Source organism: Furipterus horrens, unplaced genomic scaffold (genome assembly GCF_987537825.1).
Source record: "Furipterus horrens unplaced genomic scaffold, mFurHor1.1.pri manual_scaffold_2, whole genome shotgun sequence".
Lineage (NCBI taxonomy): Eukaryota > Metazoa > Chordata > Mammalia > Chiroptera > Furipteridae > Furipterus > Furipterus horrens.
This window is the reverse complement of record NW_028327172.1, coordinates 30,751,838-30,769,559: the sequence shown is the minus strand read 5'-3', so window position 1 is coordinate 30,769,559 and position 17,722 is coordinate 30,751,838. Positions and strand designations below refer to the sequence as shown.

The window sequence follows — 17,722 nt, the reverse complement described above, 5'->3', positions numbered from 1 at the left end:
TCTTCTTTGGGGTGGTTGGATGGGAAAAGTTGACATGGTGAATTTGAGATGAAAATTTCCGATACACAACTGAAATGAGAGGTTTTAGAAAGGGACCAGCAAAGGTCAAGTGTATTGGCTGAAACCCTGGATATGCGTGAGCTCAGCACAGTTGGTGAAGAAGAACGCCAGGGATAGGGTTCTGGAGGTCTCCAAGTGTCACACCTTGCCCGGAGCAGCACACATGCTCTCCCGCTCCTGTGACCGGCACCCAAGTTCCCTTGGAACCAGTGAGTCCTTCCCCCAAGTCCCGCCCTCTGGGCGGAGCGAGTCAACCGCGCAGGGAAGTCACCAGGAAGAAGAAGCCGGGTAAACGTGGGCGTGGCCACCTCCGACCCCCGGCGGATCTTGGGGGGTGCCCACCGCAGGGGGCAAGGGGACAAGGAACCCCTGGGCAGGAGGGATGCCCGGATGCACCGGTTCACGGCGCTGAGCGCAGGGGCGGCAGTGGCGGCGGGTGCTGCGCTGGTGGCCGCCCTGCTCCTGCTGCGATATGAGGACGCGGGGCCGGGGGCCGGCTCCAGGTAACTTCTCCGCTCAGCGGACAGAGCTGGGCCCCCGCACCCTTTGGGCAGAGGAAGGAGGGATCGGAACCGAGGGTACCAAGGGGAAAAGAAGCTTCTTGGTGCCAGCTTCTGTGGCCCCTTCCGGGATATGGGTTGGCACCCGCCCTGCAGGTGATTCAGCACTTTCCCCTGGGCCCAGACTGTGGAGAATAACTATCTTCCTCCAGGACGAATAAACATTCCTTGTTCCCCAGGGTAAGCCTGGCCATCCCTTACACATCCTAAGATCAGCATCTGTTGATGTTATTTCTGTAGCATGGCTGAGACAGAGGCGCTGCCCAAGCTCCGGGAAGACTTCAGGATGCAGAATAAATCTGTCTTTATTTTGGGCGCCAGCGGGGAAACCGGCAGAGCGCTCTTAAAAGAAATACTGGAACAGAGCCTGTTTTCCAAAGTCACAGTCATTGGCCGGAGGAAGCTGACTTTTGATGAGGAAGCTTATAAAAATGTGGTGGGTATTTGAGCTGAGATTCAGAATGTACCCGCTGAGATTCTGCCGGGTAGACAAATTTCATGCTTAAAGACTGAACATTGCCCGCCGGTGGTGGAGGCTGCCAGAGGTGATCAGAATGTGGCCAGGATTGGTCTGTGAGAGCCCTTCCCGAAAGCTGGCATCCTAGATTGTAGGCTCCTGTAGGCCTCCTCTCACTGTGGCCTTGGGCGAAGTCCTTTTCTCAGTCTAGGCACCTATAAGGCTGGGCCTCCTACAACCTACTTGTAATGGGAGTCAGAAAACAACATTGTTTTCAGTGTCATTCAAGCTGGGTTCTCGAGACAGTCCATATTGCTTGTTCTGTCGGGTCTCCCTGTTCATACTAATGTCAATGAATCAGAAAAGGCTTTGCAGAGCAGGAACAGTCTATGGCAGTGCAAGTGGGATTATTCTCTTAGAAGAATTTGCCCTGCCTGACTTCCTGGGGCTGCAGCCTTGTGTCTGTAGGCAGAATACCCCTCCCCTGACTTTCATTTACACTTCCATGGTTAACCAAACAATACACCAGACTTCACTCTGGTGTACGCTCCCGATGTATCTGAGGTCTGAGCTTTGTGGAGAGTCCTACCCCTGCATTTAAACTGAGTTATTTATGAACTGCAGTAAATTATAGTGTAATCCTGAGACCCCTTAATTAGAGAACTTGGCCCCACAGGTTTCAGAGGTGGAACACTCCAGATAACAAATGGTCTCACAAATAAATGTTCTTGATTCCTGCAGGTCTGTGTTCACATCGTTTTGCATATGTCTTTGGTCCATCAGGCATCTTCTGTTTAAAATGGACATCTTTGCTCAGACTGAGGCAGTAACATGTAGACTTCATAGTCTGGCTTCATTGGGTGTGTCCAGTACTTCGGGTAATTAGAAACTGAAGTCAAGCTCTGTGCTTTGATAGTCTATTTTGGTGGCACATCTTCTGGTCGGGCATTTCATGCAAACATTTTTCTTCAGCATTACGTACAATGCCAGAAAAATTCTTTTGAAAGAATTGATGGTAGGAAAGGAAAGCAACATTTTATGTGAACTCCTGGATGATGGATGGGAACATAACTCAAACTTACTTTTTTTGTTTTTTGTTTTGGTTTCACAACAAACTTATTAAGTTAGATAAAGGTTCTTAAATTTCAGTGAGCATGAGAATTTCCAAGGATGCTTATCAAAAAGGAAGTTCTTGCCCTGGCCTGGTGACTAAGTTGGTTGCAGTATTGTCCCATACACCAAACGGTTATGGGTTTGATCCCCGATCAGGGCGTATACAGGAGGCAACCGATCAGTGTTTCTCTCTCACATCGATGCTTCTCTCTCTCTAAAAATCAATTAAAAAATATCCTTAGGTGAGGTTTTTTTTTTTAAAAAGTGAAGTTTCTGACTCAGAAGTATTGTTATGAGACCTAAGAATATGCCCTTTTATCAAGCATCCATTGGCTGATTTTAATGTATGTGGTTCATGGATTGGACTGAAGGAATGATTATCATTTACATTCTACTGCTGAAAAACTGAGGCATATAATCAAATAACTTGGCTAAAATTACATGTTTAAGAAGTAGCAGGCCCAACTCCAACCTAGGCATTTGAGATTCCAAACACCATTCCCCGACTACACATTATACCTCATTGGTATTCCTTCTCCTAATATGCAGACAGGTCTTTTATTTTTCCAGGGAGAAAATAATAATTGAACTTGACTTTAGAGATCTGATCACCCCTAGTCCAATTATGTGTACCGTGGCCTCATTAGTGCATTGTTGATTTTGAATTCAGATTAATTGGTTTTTGGTGGGAGAAAATGAGCTTGCAAGATTTGATGTTAAGTGGGCAGACTCTTCAGTAATGTCCTGTAATTTATTCTTTAAATGTAGAGGGGTATATTTTGAAAATAACATCAAGTTTTATATAACTGTATCCTTGTCGTCTAGAATCAAGAAGTGGTGGATTTTGAAAAGTTGGATGACTACGCTTCTGCCTTTCAAGGTCATGATGTTGGATTCTGTTGCCTGGGTACCACGAGAAAAAAAGCCGGGGCGGTAAGGAAGAAATAAACCCTTATCCATTTTCACTGGCTAGTAATGTCAACAATTCCTTTCTTTTTTCTTTTCTTTTAAAGTATATTTTATTGATTATGTTGTTACAATAGTCCCCCAATTTTTTTCCCTTTGCTCCCCTCTGCCCAGCACCCCTCTTCCATCCAAGAATCCCACCCTGCTTAGTTCATGTCCGTGGGTTGTGAATTTAAATTCTTTGGCTTCACCCTTTCCTATATTATTCTTAACTTCCCCCTGTTTATTTTGGACCTACAATTATGCTTCTTAATCCCTACACCATTTCCCCTTCCCCCTCCCAGCTGATAACCCTCCAAATGATCCCTATACCTATGATTCTGTTCCTATTCTGGTTTGCTTAGTTGGATTTTGTTCTTATTTTTTAGATTCAGTTGTTGATAGTTGTGAGTTTGTTGTCATTTTAATGTTCATAATTTTGATCTTTTTCTTAAATAAGTCTTTTTGACATTTCATATAATAATGGCTTGGTGATGATGAACTTTTTTAGCTTTACCTTGTCTGGGAAGCACTTGATCTGCCCTTCCATTCTAAATGATAGCTTTGCTGGATAGAGTAATCTTGGTTGTGGGTTCTTGCTTTTCATCACTTTGAATACTTCTTGCCAGTCCCTTCTTACCTGCAAAGTTTCTTTTGAGAAATCACCTGATAGTCTTATAGACACCCCTTTGTAGGTAACTGTTTTTCTCTTGCTGCTTTTAAGATTCTCTCTTTATCTTGAACCTTTGACATTTTAGTTATGATGTGCCTTGGTGTGGTCCTTTTTGGGTCTAGCTTGTTTGGGACTCTCTGTGCTACCTGGATTTGTATGTTTCTTCCCTTTGCCAAATTAAAGAAGTTTTCCTAAGCTTTTGATTTCTTGCTCTTCCTCTTCTCTTTCTGGCACCCCTATGATGTGGATGTTGGCATGTTTAAAGTTGTCCCAGAGGTTCTAAGCCTCTCCTCATTTTTTTCAATTCTTGTTTCCTTGTTCTGCACTGGTTGACTGTTTTTTTTCCTTATGTTCCAAATCATTGACTTGAACCCCGGTTGCCTTCACTTCACCATTGGTTTTGTGTGCATTTTCCCTTGTTTCACTTAGCATAGCCTTGATTTCTTCCCTGATGCATTTGCCATACTCAAGCATATCGGTCAAGCCTGTGAGCATCTTTATCACTAGTATTTTGAATTCTGCATCTGTTAGGTTGGCTATCTCCTCATTGCTTAGTTCTCCCACTGGAAACTTGATCCGTTCCCTCTTTTGGGCCATACTTCTCTATCTCCTCATTTTGACAGACTCCTGTTTTTGTTTGCCTTTGTGTCTAAGGTAGAGTTGTTGTACCTGTTATGTTGTATGGGGTAGAGCCTTAGGTATTCATCAGTACAGGGCGACCTGTTTCACCATGTTGTGGCACTGTATGTGGGGGAGGAGTCTGAGAGGGAAGAATGCCTCTTGCTCAGCACTTGCCCCTTTTCCAGGCACTTCTCCCACTTCCGTTTGGGGCTGGCACCTCTCTAGCTGTTTCCCTGGCCATCATTCCCAGAGTGGGTGGGTCTGCAGATGTTCTAGGACTGTGGTGGCCCTTTAAACAATTGAACTCTGCTGAGAGACTGGCAGTTTCTTCCTCCGCCCCACCCCCCACTGGTTTGCATAGTCAGAAGCAATGAGGCTTCATTTTCCCTGGCGCTGGGACTGTGAGCTGTGCATTCTGGTCTGGTGCTGGGAGCACTCCCCAGGTGTCCCTCCCTAGTTTTTAAAACACGTGATCATGCTTTCTGCCGACCTGCTGCCGCCGCCGCCGCCGCCACACCACATCCTGTCCACCCTGGCTCCGCCCCTCCTACCTGTCTGGATGAGTACAGTATTCCCTCACTTATCGCAGGTATTACATTCCAGACCACCCCCCCACCACGAAGTAGGATCCTTACATTTATTCTGTACTCTTAAACCTACATAACTTTAACAACATACATATATAGTACTGCAAAATCCCGCAATATAGCGAAAAATCCGTGATAAATAATTAAATATAATGTTTTAAAAAATCATGCAATACAGTGAGGCCTCAATAAGTGGACCGCAGTAGCGAGGGACTACTGTATTTCTTTTTTATTTCTTTGTCTGTTGGACTTCCATGCAGCTCGATTTTCTGGAACTTTTGGTTGTCTCTAGTTTTGAGGTAGTGTAGCTGTGGAGGAAGATGCAGCATGTCTGTCTAGGCCTCCATCTTGTCCGGAAGTCAACAATTCCTTTCTTGCTCACTCTTTTTCTTTACATTTGAAGTGCTTAAATGTAAATAAGATCTTATCACTTAAAATTTTATATGCTGCCATAGCCTTTGCGGTACTTTGAATACCAATGGTAAGTTCATCTTTCCTTCAAAGTAATCCCTGAGTTCAGGCCTGTGTGCTGGGGATATCATACATATTTACATAATCTTGTAAATATTGCTATCACTACATCTCCTGGCTAAGACAAACTATTGCATCAGAGTAAAAGTGCCTGGCTCACGCAGTTAGCAGTGAGCTTTTTTTTCTTTCTCTTCATAAATGTTTTAAAGTTAAAGCATTCCCTCTCACTTGAGTGGTTTGCTTCAACCTATTTTCATGCCAAGCTTTAAACTTCTGGGACAGAACATCCAAACAGAGGCACGATTCAGCTGAAGTGCCTCCAGGGGTGACTCAGCCTCCAACGATGATTCAAAGTGGTGATTCAGCCCTAACTGACTGACGCAGAACTCTTCCAACACAAATTTAATTTTCTTCATAATGGTTCTTTAAATTGCATCAGCCCTTATCCAGAAGTCGGAGTTTACTACACAGTTAGAAGTCAAAGCTTACTACATAGATCTTGGGCAAGTGTTTATCTTACTTAACTTATACTTTGACTATATGCTTTGTCCCTCTGGCAGACTTTACTTGCTGGAACTAAATGTGCCTGTCAAATATGCAGGACCATAATGTTGCCATGGGGGCTTACCATAGGGTTATAAAAGGCCCATGCATCAGAATCATTAGGGGAACACATGCTTAAGAGCTGTTGGTGTATATCAACCAAGGAATTAGGCTCAGTTGTATTTCTCTGGGCCTTCTGATGAACCAAAGGATAATTCTATTTATGCTTTGAGTAGGGATCTATTTCTAAATCTTCTGCAGTTCTACCATGTCCACTTTGGATACAGCTGGATTCTGAGCTCTGTGTTGGGAAGTGTCCCAGGATTTGGCACATTATCTCTCCTAGGATGGGTCACGTTCCTGCTCAGTGGCTAGTGCAGTCTTTTTTGTTCCAGGGACAGTCACAAGCGGCATGCCCTCTAAAAACACTGAAAAAGTTTTGTTCTCTTTAAGGTGCAGCCTGGTTTGGGTGGTGACTCAGCAAAATAAAAAAATTTAAAAAAAACTGCATTAGGCATAGAGCAGTTGATTTCCATGACATAAGGCAAATCTCATAGGGAGCTCTAGGGAAGTATAAATTGTTTTGTTGTATCCAAATTGTGTAATGCAGTTTTAATCAGAGGCCTTGGGTGTCTTTCCTATTTAGAATATTTTTTTAGATGAATTTGTTTCTCCACCTTTCAGGGTACTCAATACCTTTTGTCCTCCAAAATCAGTTTGAAAAGAAAAGATAAATGTAATTCATGAGTCAGCAGGAGAAAGACTAGTAAGCTAAATAGTCCCAGAAATGAGGGTTTAAATGGTTTGAGACCGTAGTGACAGAATATAGGCTGACATTTCCTCCAGAGTCATTTAAAAAAAAAACTAATTTAGAATGTATGCAATATAAACTTTGGCGGTGATGATAACGTTAGGCAGTTTAAAAGAGCTGACAATTCACAAGTGGCTAGGTAATCATAGTTGATGGGGCTTGTGAATTTCCAAGCTCACCTCACCTGGTATTCTGGGTCGGTAGCCAGCTTTTTCCCCTATGACCCTCAGTGTATTAGTTTGCCAGGACTGTCATAACCAAGTGCCATAACGAGGGTGGCTTAAAGGACAGAAGTTTCTGGAGGCTGGAAGTCTGAGTGAGATCAGGATGTCAGCAAGTTTGGTCCTTCTGAGGGCTGTAAAGAAGCATTTTTCCAGGCTTCTCTCCTTGACTTATAGATGGCTGCCTTCTTCCTGTGTCTCTTCACAGGGTGTTTTTCCTGTGTGCGTGCCTATGACTAAATTTCTCCTTTTTATAACAACACTAGAAAAACTGGGCTCAGAACCATGCTATTGTGTATGGCCTCATCTTAACAAATTACATCTGTAATGACCCTATTTCCAAATAAGGTCACATTCTGAGGTATTAGAGGTTAGAACTTCACAGTATGGATTTTGGGGGAAAGCACTGAAACCCATTAAATGAAGTCTATCCAGATTTCTGTTGAAACTAGTGCTACGGATGGGTCTGTTAACTTTCTTCAGCTGTTCGGAAAACCATTTCCTTTAACAGTAGCTGGTTAGATGTGCTAATCTTCCTTTTACATTCAGAAGCTGTCTAATCAATGCAGTTACTTCCTGAGTTGGCCCAATGCATGTTTACTGGGTCAGAATCTGTAACATTGGAGTCTTGGAAAGTGTTTATTAAGCAGGCTCCTTGAGAGATTCTGATGCAGCCAGCTCTCCTCTTGTTAGACCTACTTCCAGTAGTTCTCCTCACCTGTTGGTTTTGCTGGTACCTTAGTCCCAGATAGCTTCGTCTTGCTTTAGTGAGTAACTTGTGTGCTAGTGACGGTTGAAATACCCTTTAAATACTATATCTACGTGGTCTAGAGTGAAGAGCAAAGATGCCACTGAGAATAGATTTTTCCTTTTACTTTTATTTAAAAAAGGATTTGGGTAGGTAGTTTGAGGTACCTCACATCGTAGTTAGGCATGGGCTCCAACAGTCCAGGTTCTTGGATTCTGCTGAATGGATGGTGCCAGTAATGTGATTAATGAAGCCATTGTAACATTTTTTAGGTATCATTAGAGTCTCATGGCTTCTGATTCTAATGATATACTCTTCTAGTCCAGGGGCTTGACACTACAGACTGCTTTTGTACAGCCCATGAGTTAAGAATGTTTTTATACTTTTAAATGGTTAAGAAATTCAAAAGAGGAATAATATGTCATGACATGTGAAAATATAAGAAATGGAAATTTCAATATACATAAAGTTTTATTGGAATATAGCTATTCTCATTACTTTGTTATGTACGGCTGCTTTTGCCTCATGGTGTCAGAGCTGTGTAATTGTAACAGAAGCCTGCAAATCTGAAAGTATTTACTATCTCATCCTTTACAGGAAAAGGTTGCCCACTCCTATTGTAATTTCTACTGTTTTATTTGATGTCTAGGAGGGGACTTGTGAAGTGACAAGGTCCTAGATGGTTTGAGGGACCCAGATCATAGGCTCTGTTGGGACACCAGGTAGCTGTGGGACCTTGGGTATGTGGTTAGCTCCTGTGGACCACTGCCCCCTTGTCTGAGAGGAAGATGGCCACTAAAGCCCATTTGGGCTGCAGAGTTTTTTGAGAGATTTACTCATGAGTCCTTAGAACCTGCTTATTTTTCTCGCCAGAGCTCTTCCTCTAACCAAGATCTTGGTTCCGCCCTGTACATCAAATACAGAGATGCCCTCCAGGAGAGAAACAAATGGGACATCAGATTATAACATTTGTTGTTCATCGGCATTTCTGTTTTCTAGTCTAATTTATAGGGTTGGAATAAAGGAGAAAGAATCTGAAGCAGAAATATAGCTAAGTACGACCCTTTACAGAATGACAGATCTGCCGTTCTTGGAAAAGGATCCCCCTGACCTTGAGTCATTTTGGCATGCTTGCTTGTCATATCAGTCACTGCCAAAATACCTTATTGGACGAGTTGTTCGTAAGCCAGAGTGTTCCCAGTTTTCAAGCATTGGTAAAGAAGATTAGAAGAAATACTTAATAGCTTTGGATTTTAATAAGACTTGAGTAAAGAGTAATTGGACCCCTGGCCAATGTGGCTCACTTGGCTGGAGCATAGTCCCATGGACCAAAAGGTTGCAGGTTCAGTCATCATGAGATTTTGATCCCCATTTGGGGCACATAGGGGAGGCAATAGATCAATGTCTCTCTCTCTCTCTCTCTCTCTCTCTCTCTCTCTCTCTCTCTCTGTCTCTCTTTCTCCCTTACCCTCTTTCTAAAAGCAATGAAAAAGATGTCCTCCAGGGAGGATTAAAAAACCAAAACAAACAAACAAACAAACAAAAACCCTGGAAATTGAAGAATTTGCTCCTTAGATATTTGTGGAGTCTATGAAGATATCTCTGCTGAGTCTTATTACATTGTGTTTACTCTTTCAAATGGGTATGGGGAAAGGAAATTTATAGTGGGAACTTATTTAATCAATTCCTTTTTCTAGAAGGAGTTCTTATTCCTTGCTTAGAGTAGGATACACTGACTATGGAATCTTAAAGACACAATAACATAACGGACTTCATGCTCCCAGAAGACATATGGTTAGGGAAACTATATACAATTTTTCCAGAAGTTGTGTTTCTGGGATATAGAGTAGCTTGTTTTTCTATTATTTTTTAATCTGAGTAGTTAGAGAATAAGAAAAGGTGTTAATAATAAGATTTTAAAGATAGCTCCTTTCTGTCTATAAAAGGACTCCTCATTTCCAAAAAAAAAAAAAAAATTTATGTGTGTTGATATCTCTGAGTCAGTCAGCAGGAACCACTTTTACATTTGGTTTCTAAGGCCTTGAAAGCCATTGACCCCTTTGCTTTTGAGTTTCATTCACCAGCTAAAAGGGCATGCATCAGGGTGGGGGAAATGAACTTCAAAATTTGTGGGCTTGGAAAAATGCGTATTTATAATCAGCTTGAGGGCTCAGAGGATTTGTGAAATCGGTTTGGATTAACAGCCATTGATTGCTAATAAAACAATATTTAGCTTTGTCCGGAGAACAGCGATGGAGAAAGGTATGGCACCTTGTCAACCGTGCCCATTGAGCAGGGATGATGGGCTAAGCGTGGGGGTCCCCGCAGCAGCGTGGGTGCTCCTCCTTCAAGGAGCCGTTGTCACTTGTTAGCGAGGCGGGTGAAAGGAAGGATGCCAGAGTCTGATGGCTGGGGTGGTATTGATGTGCCTTAGCTGACTAATCAGATTGAAAAAGTCTCATGGTATTTATGTCACTTCAATTTTCATCAAACAATTGGAGCCGACAGCACTCTATTAAGGAGAGGTTGATCCAGAACTGAAGCCAAATAAATTAGGGTCTTAGTTTAATCAAATTATCCGTTTACTGGTCCTGGATTAAGAGAGAGAGAGACAGCGTCGGTCTAGAGACCAGTGATTGGCTGAACCTTTCCGTTATTTTTAAAGAAGCTGATGAAAGAAAAGCATTTTAACAGAGACAACTTTAATACACCTTACAAGAAATATTGCTAAAGCCACAGCAACTACAAAAAGGAATTTATTTCACAAGTCAACTATGTCATTTTATTAGGAATAATGAACCTGTTATTAAAATCAGAGTTCTGGTGCATTGGAATGAGGGGAAGAAATAGACATGGAAGAGAAATGGAGTGTTTTAGAATTTCTCTCTGTAGCTTTGGATTGTTTTTCTTGGCATACTTCCAACACATGTAAAATCTCATTTCAGAAAACGGCTCAGAGAAGAATCACATCCCTCTCTCAGGATGTGCTGAGAATTAAAATTGGTTTGCTTCATACTGATTTAAAAAAGCGACAACATAAGTTTGGATCAGTGTGTAGGATAGATCGGCGAGTCCGTTAGGGTTGAATGTCAAAGTACACAACACAAAAGGAGATGGTGTTAATTCATTCACTAAGAGTTAAGTTTCTGTTCCCTAAAGTAAGGCAGAAAAATAACACTGCCCTGAAGGTAGTGATTACAGTTGTACTGTGCCTGATGAGAAAGGAGGACAGGAGAGGCTTTGGAGGTAATAGTAATGTTCTAATTCTTGATTTAGGAGCTGGTTGCAGAGTAATGTTCAGTTTATGAAAATTCATCAAGCTCTATACTTACAGTATGTTTAATTTTCTTTTATGCTTGGGGCTCTTGTTTTAAACTTGAATTCTGTATTAGTTTTTTATAGTTGTTGTAACAAATTGCCTCAAATTTAGGGGCTTAAAACAACATACATGTATTATCTTACGGGTCTGTAAGTTAGAAGTCCAGCATGGACTTTGCTAAGATAAAATCAAAGTGTTGAGAAGGCTCTAGGGGAGAATTTGTTTCTTTACCTTTTCTAGCTCCTCAAGGTCACCCACATTCCTTGGTTCATGGTCACCTTCCTACATCTTTAAGGCCAGCAGTAGGGGATCAAGTGCTTCTCACATTGCTGAATTCTAACTTCTTTTGCTTCCCGTTTCTACTTTTAAGGACTCTTGTTACTACTTTGGCTCAGTTGGATAATACAGAATAATCTTATTTTTCAGCCAGCTGATTAGTTAGCACCTTAATTCCCCCTATAATCTTGTATTTTAAAAATTGTACTTATTTATTTTTTTATAGATGAGAAGAGAGGGAGGAAGGGAGAGAAACATCGATGTGCAAGAGATACATCAATCGGTTGCCTCTCGCACACTCCCAGTTGGTCACCCGGCCCACAATCTAGGCATGTGCCTTGACTGGGAATTAAACCAGTGACCTTTCAGTTCACAGGCTGGCACTTAATCCACTGAGCCACAGCAGCCAGGGCTTTACCTATAATCTAAATTTCCCCTTTTATTCTTTAAGTTAAGATGTTCTTTCAGTTACAGTTGACATACAATTCTTTATTAGTTTAAGGTGTACAATATAGTGATTAAACATTTATATGACATATGAAGTGATCACTCTGGTAAGTCTAGTACCCATCAGACACCATACATAGTTATTACAATATTATTGGCTATATTCCCACGGTATACTTTTCATCCCTGTGACTGTTTTTATATCTGGCAATTTGTACATCTTAATCTCTTCAACTTTTTACCCACCCCCCAACCCCTCTCTCCATTTTGGCCACCATCTGTATCTTTACCATGTAACCTAACATTATATTCACAAGTGTGGGGATTGGGAAGTGGACATCTTGGAGGGGCCATTATTCTGCCTGTCCCAAATATGAATTAGTCATTTTTGTTGTCTAGAGAGAGTATGAGATAAGAATGAACACTGGGTATAATTTGCACTCTGCTCTCAGCTCTCTTTCTTATTAACCAGCAGTTCACCAGACTGCTGGACCTTGTTTTCACATTTCTATAATGAGGGGGGCTGGGTGTGATGCTTCCTCAGGTGATATTTCTAACATTCTATGAAGGGTACATATCTCCATACGAAATAAAACATTTAAGGCCAGTAACAACCACAGGGCAAATTTTTAATTTAAAAAATCCCTGGGGCAGTGATCAACCTTCAGAGTTAAAATCCTCATGATATAAAACCTTATTTACATGATTGTGGGTACCTATGAAGTTCAGCTTTGGTAGCTTTGAGACTTCTCTTCAGCTGTCTTGAGTTTGAGGATGCCAGATTTTTGGAGGTCCCAAGAAATGTTACTACATGGAATTCCCTTGTTGGGACAGGCCCATGTCCTCCAGTAAGGCCTTGGAAATGAGTCTATATTATGTTGTTTGCACCATCCTCTCCCCTCCTCCTTTTATTTCCTCTTAGTTCTCTTCTTTTCTAATTGGATTTGACTTTTCTCTGCTTTCATTGTACTTTTATTTAGACATTTAATTACTTTTGGAGCACCTACCGTGTGCTGGCATGTACTTAATGCTGAGATGTGAATTTGAAAGAAAGACCCAACCACTGCCTTCACTGGACTGAGTCTAGGCTGGGGTAAAAAAAAAAAAAAAAAAAAAAAAAAAAATTGAGTGTGCACTTTTTACTAATATGTAAAGTATGTTGTAAAACATATGCAAAAATTGGAAATTAAACAGACTGTTCTCATAGTGCCTGGGTAGTGTTCTCAGCCCACTTTGAGACCCTACCATGTCAGAGTTGACACAGAGAAGAACAGAGAAAACAGAGGGGGAACTGTAACATTGTCAAATTATTAAAGACAAGGAAATGTGTGACTAAAAGCAGTTTCGCAGCCTGATCTTACTATTCTCTTGCTCCTTGCTGATTTGTTTGGTGTCCGTGCTTCAATGTCATATTGTCTGTTTTTTAATTTTAATTTAATTATTTTAAACCAGAAAAAAAAGTTCACCCATTATCTTTGGTTTTTTTATTGCAGTCTGGGCCATTGGATGCATTTTATTTAGATCCCATTGCCCCCTCCCCAACCCAGGCCTCCTAGCCTGCCACCTAAGATGAGTAGTAATCTTTCAGATAAGCTCACAGCTTTTTGGAAATAACTCATCTTCTTTTACCCTTCAGGAGGGATTTGTTCGTGTTGATAGAGATTACGTCCTGAAATCTGCAGAGCTGGCAAAAGCTGGAGGGTGCAAACATTTCAACTTGCTGTCCTCTAAAGGAGCTGATAAGTCGAGCAGTTTTTTATATCTGCAAGTTAAGGTTTGTGCATATTTCTCTCTTACATATATATATATAGGAGAACCCCATATAACTGACAATACTAAATAATATAGAATGCTAAATAACACAAAAATGCACTAAATGCGTTATATTACACAATTTTATTGTTACAGGAACTGTTTTTTTGTTTTTTGTTTTTTTGCAGGGAAATATTTAGTAAACAGGAGTGATTTGAAAGATAATTTCCAGTGCCTTACCCCCTTTTGATTATATAGTAATCATGAAATGAGATAGGGTAGCTCTGGTCTTGAAAATCAGCATGGAATCTTAACATTAGAAGAGACTTTGAGGCAGTGATTCTTAAACTTTTCCAAGGTAGATGATATTTTATTATTGTGTATGATTCTTGTCCTCAAGGAATTTGTAATATGTTTGTTCTGGAGGATCCCTACATTTATTAATTTGCTAGAAGGTCTCACAGGATTCAGAATATAGTCATACTTATGCTATGATTTATTACAGTGAAAGGGTATAAAGCAAAGTCAGTAAAGTGCATGGAGAAAACTAGGTACAAGCTTCCAAGAGTTGTCTCCCAGTGGAGTTGCATGTGCTGAATTTCTCCAGCAATGAGTACTGTCTACCAAAGAACTTCGCCTGAGCTCAGGAGTCCAGGGTTTCTATGGGGCCAGTCACATAGGCACCCTCAGCTTAGAAAACACTAAGGACTTCCAGAAGCAAAGCAAGTGTTCTACATAAACCACATTGTCTGTACAAATACGTGATTTGGTCATAGTAAACTCCCCATATCAGTCAGGTAATGATGGGAACAGTTCTGAAATCCAAGTTCCCAAGCCAAAGGCCAACTTTGCAAGCCAGCTTTTCTAAGATAGTAGCCTTAGCCTGCTGTGTTAACTCTTACACACACTGCTTAGAGAGACAAAACACATCTCTATAAAAAGCTAACTAAGAAACCTGTCCATATAAAAACTTATATCTGAATGTTCATAAAAGCATTATTCTTAAGAGCAAGAGTGGAAACAACCCAGATATCCATCAGCTGATGAATGGATGGATAAAATGTGATATATACATACAAAATATATTCTTCAACTGGAGAAAGGAACAAGTGCTACAACATGGGTGACCCTTGGAGACATCATGCTAAATGAGAGAGGCCGGTCCCAAAAGGCCACAGTGTGTATGATTCCTTTTGTATGAAATGTCCAGAATAAGCAGATCCCCAGAGACAGAAAGATCAGTAGCTGGCTAAGGCTCAAATGGAAGGGATGAGAGTGAGTACTACTTGGTACTGGGTTTCTTTTGGGGGTGATGAAATAGTCTAAGATTGCTTGTAAAAGTGGCAGAACTCTGTGAATATGCTAAAACACATTAATAAAAAAAAATGTTTTTAAAAAACTACCTAAGATTGGAGGATGTGACAAGTTAAGTGAATGGTATGAACAGGCCAAGGAGAAGGAGTAGAGCATGCTATTTAATTCACCAGCCCTTGAGACACCCCTGTGACTGAGCTCCTCTGGCATTTCTGTTCATAGAGATCCCTGGCATGAAAATTCATGGTTTGTCTAACAAATTTAATTTAAAGCATCATCTAGACACAATCTCACTGTCTCTTAACAGTTGGTGGGGTTTATTAGGAAATGAATGTCTTCTGACCCACTGGAATTACCTGGAAACCAAAAAAGGTTATAGCCTGTAGCATTAGTTCTTTTATGGTTGAACTCCTAACATGTTACTTAGTATCTCTGGATCTGTTTTAATTTTGGTCAAATGAGAGGCTAGGTGACTATGTAGACATTCACTCATTCAGTACATCTTTTTTAAAAAAACTACTGCATATCAGGATTAAGTGATCTCTGCCTTAACTTCTCAGACTCTTTGGAATCTACAAATATAGATTAGGATATTTGCAAGTACAGTGGATTCTTGAACAACATGGGACTTAGGGGTGTTGATCTCCTGCCAATTAAAAGTCCATGTATAACTACAGTTGGCCCTCCATCCACATATGTGGATTGTGGATTTCCTTAAAACATCTGCATGACACTTAAAAAACGTGGGTTTGAACTGTGTGGGTCTATTGAGAAAACCCATGTATAAGTGGACCCATGGAATTTAAACCTATGTTGTTCAAGGGTCAATTCTATTGAGACCTGCAAAAGCAGATTATCTTCAAAACCCCAAGTTATTCTCTCTTAAGCATTATAGTAAGTTGGTCTTGATTAAAGACTAAAACTGTGGGTTGTTTTTTTTTTTCAAACAGGGAGAAGTGGAAGATAGAGTGGAAGAGTTAAAATTTGATCGTTACTCCATATTTAGGCCTGGGTGAGTATTCGTACTGCCTTAGAGTACACCACTGCTGGTTAGTCCCTAGAAGGTAGTTTTTCCTTTGAAGAGGCTGACAACTAAGCTATCTAAGATATTAAAGAAGTTGGCTGGAGGTGGATTATTCTTAGAAGAACCCATCCCTTTTAGCTTTGAAGGAGTGGGTAGATAGTGGCTAGTGCCAGGTTCGGAATAGTGTGGAAATTTCCAGGTAGCTTTTGTTGCTTTCTTTTTAAAAATCCTCTTTATGCACTAAATAAAACCTTTTACCCACTGCGTTCATCTGTTCAGGCTGCCATAACAGAGTAACACCACAGACTGGGTGGCTTAAACAACAGAAGTTCATTTTCTCATGATTATGGAGACTAGAATCCAAGATCAAGATGCCATCGGGGTTAGGGTCTCGTGAGGCCACTCTTCCTGCCTTATAGATGGCCTCCTGTCTGTGTCCTCAGATGATCTTTCCTCTGTATGCATGTGCAGAGAGAGAGAGAGATCTCTGATACCTCTTCCTCTTCTGGAAGGGCGCCAGTCCTGTCAGATTAGGGTCCTACCCTTATGACCTAAAGTAACCTTAATTACCTTCATAAAGGCACTGTCTTCATGAACAATCACACTGGGGGTTAGGGCTTCAACATGAATTTTGGGGAAACACAGCTTAGTCCATCATACCTTCTATGGTCTGAGTGCCATTTATCATCTCTTTCTCTGCTTTTTTTCTTTTTTCTCTCTCTTTAGAGTTCTGTTATGTGATAGGCAAGAATCTCGCCCAACTGAATGGTTGGTGAGGAAATTCTTTGGCTCCTTGCCAGAATCTTGGGCCAGTGGGCATTCTGTACCAGTGGTGACAGTGGTGAAAGCAATGTTGAACAACGCAGTGAGACCAGTCGACAAGAAGAAGGAACTGCTAGACAACAAGGCCATCCATGACCTGGGGAAAGCTGATGGCTCTCTTAAGCCATGATCACACCTGAGAAATGCTTTTTTGTAAACCTCAGCATCCACCTAATCACTAATTTGAGGGTCTAAAAAAAGAGCACTTTAACCATGGCTTCACTATTTTCAGCTGACCAAGTCCAATTAAAATATGAATGTGCTCTGCATCAGCAGTTCAGTACCTGGTTGTACATGTATATACAGTTGACCCTTGAACAACATGGGTTTGAACTCTGCAGTTCCACTTATAGGTGCATTTTTTCAATAAATACTGTAAGTGTACTTTCTATTCGTTATGTTTTTCTTACTATAATTTTCTCTATCTTCCTTTAGTTTAAGAATACAGCATATAATACATATAATATACAAAATATTACTGTTTATGCTGTTGGGAAGACTCTGGTCAGTAATAGGCTATTAGTACAGTTGGCCCTCAGCATCCACAAATTCCCAACCTCAAATAAAAAATATTGCTATCAATCTATAGTTGGTTGAATCTGTGGGTGTAAAAACTTTGAGGGGTGTCAAAAGTTCTATGTGAATTTTCAACTGCACTGCGGTGGCATCCCTAACCCACATGTTGTTCAAGGCTCCGCTGTACATCACCCAGGGAACTTTTCAAACACAGAGCTTTGTAGGCTCTTCCTCAAACCTTCTGAATCTGAAATTTTGGGGTATGGGCACAGGAATCTGTTGTTTTATTTAAGCTTCCCCTCGAGATTCTGGTGCCACTGGTGGGGAGCCCGCTTTGAAATGCTCGTCTGCAGAGTGACAGCAGCAGGGCAGACCTTACATAGCCTGCAGATGACTTCTGTTCTAAAACTGTTGGCATTTATGTCTCCCAAGTTACCCAGGG

General features: G+C 41.1%; 1 protein-coding gene across 2 annotated transcripts; it reads left to right on the top strand.

Moving 5' to 3' along the window:
* The first annotated feature begins 290 nt into the window (after positions 1-290).
* On the top strand, positions 291-17,148 carry HTATIP2 (HIV-1 Tat interactive protein 2). Of its 2 annotated transcripts, none has more exons than XM_090263180.1 (6): positions 291-348; positions 861-1,056; positions 3,016-3,123; positions 13,489-13,626; positions 15,869-15,930; positions 16,669-17,148. In XM_090263180.1, the coding sequence occupies exons 2-6, from the start codon at positions 862-864 to the stop codon at positions 16,892-16,894; spliced, it is 729 nt and encodes a 242-aa protein (XP_090119306.1). In that variant the 5' UTR covers positions 291-348; position 861; the 3' UTR covers positions 16,895-17,148. The 2 variants fall into 2 exon arrangements, with proteins under 2 accessions (XP_090119306.1, XP_090119298.1); XM_090263172.1 differs by lacking the exon at positions 291-348 and adding an exon at positions 355-563.
* The last annotated feature ends 574 nt before the right edge of the window (positions 17,149-17,722 follow it).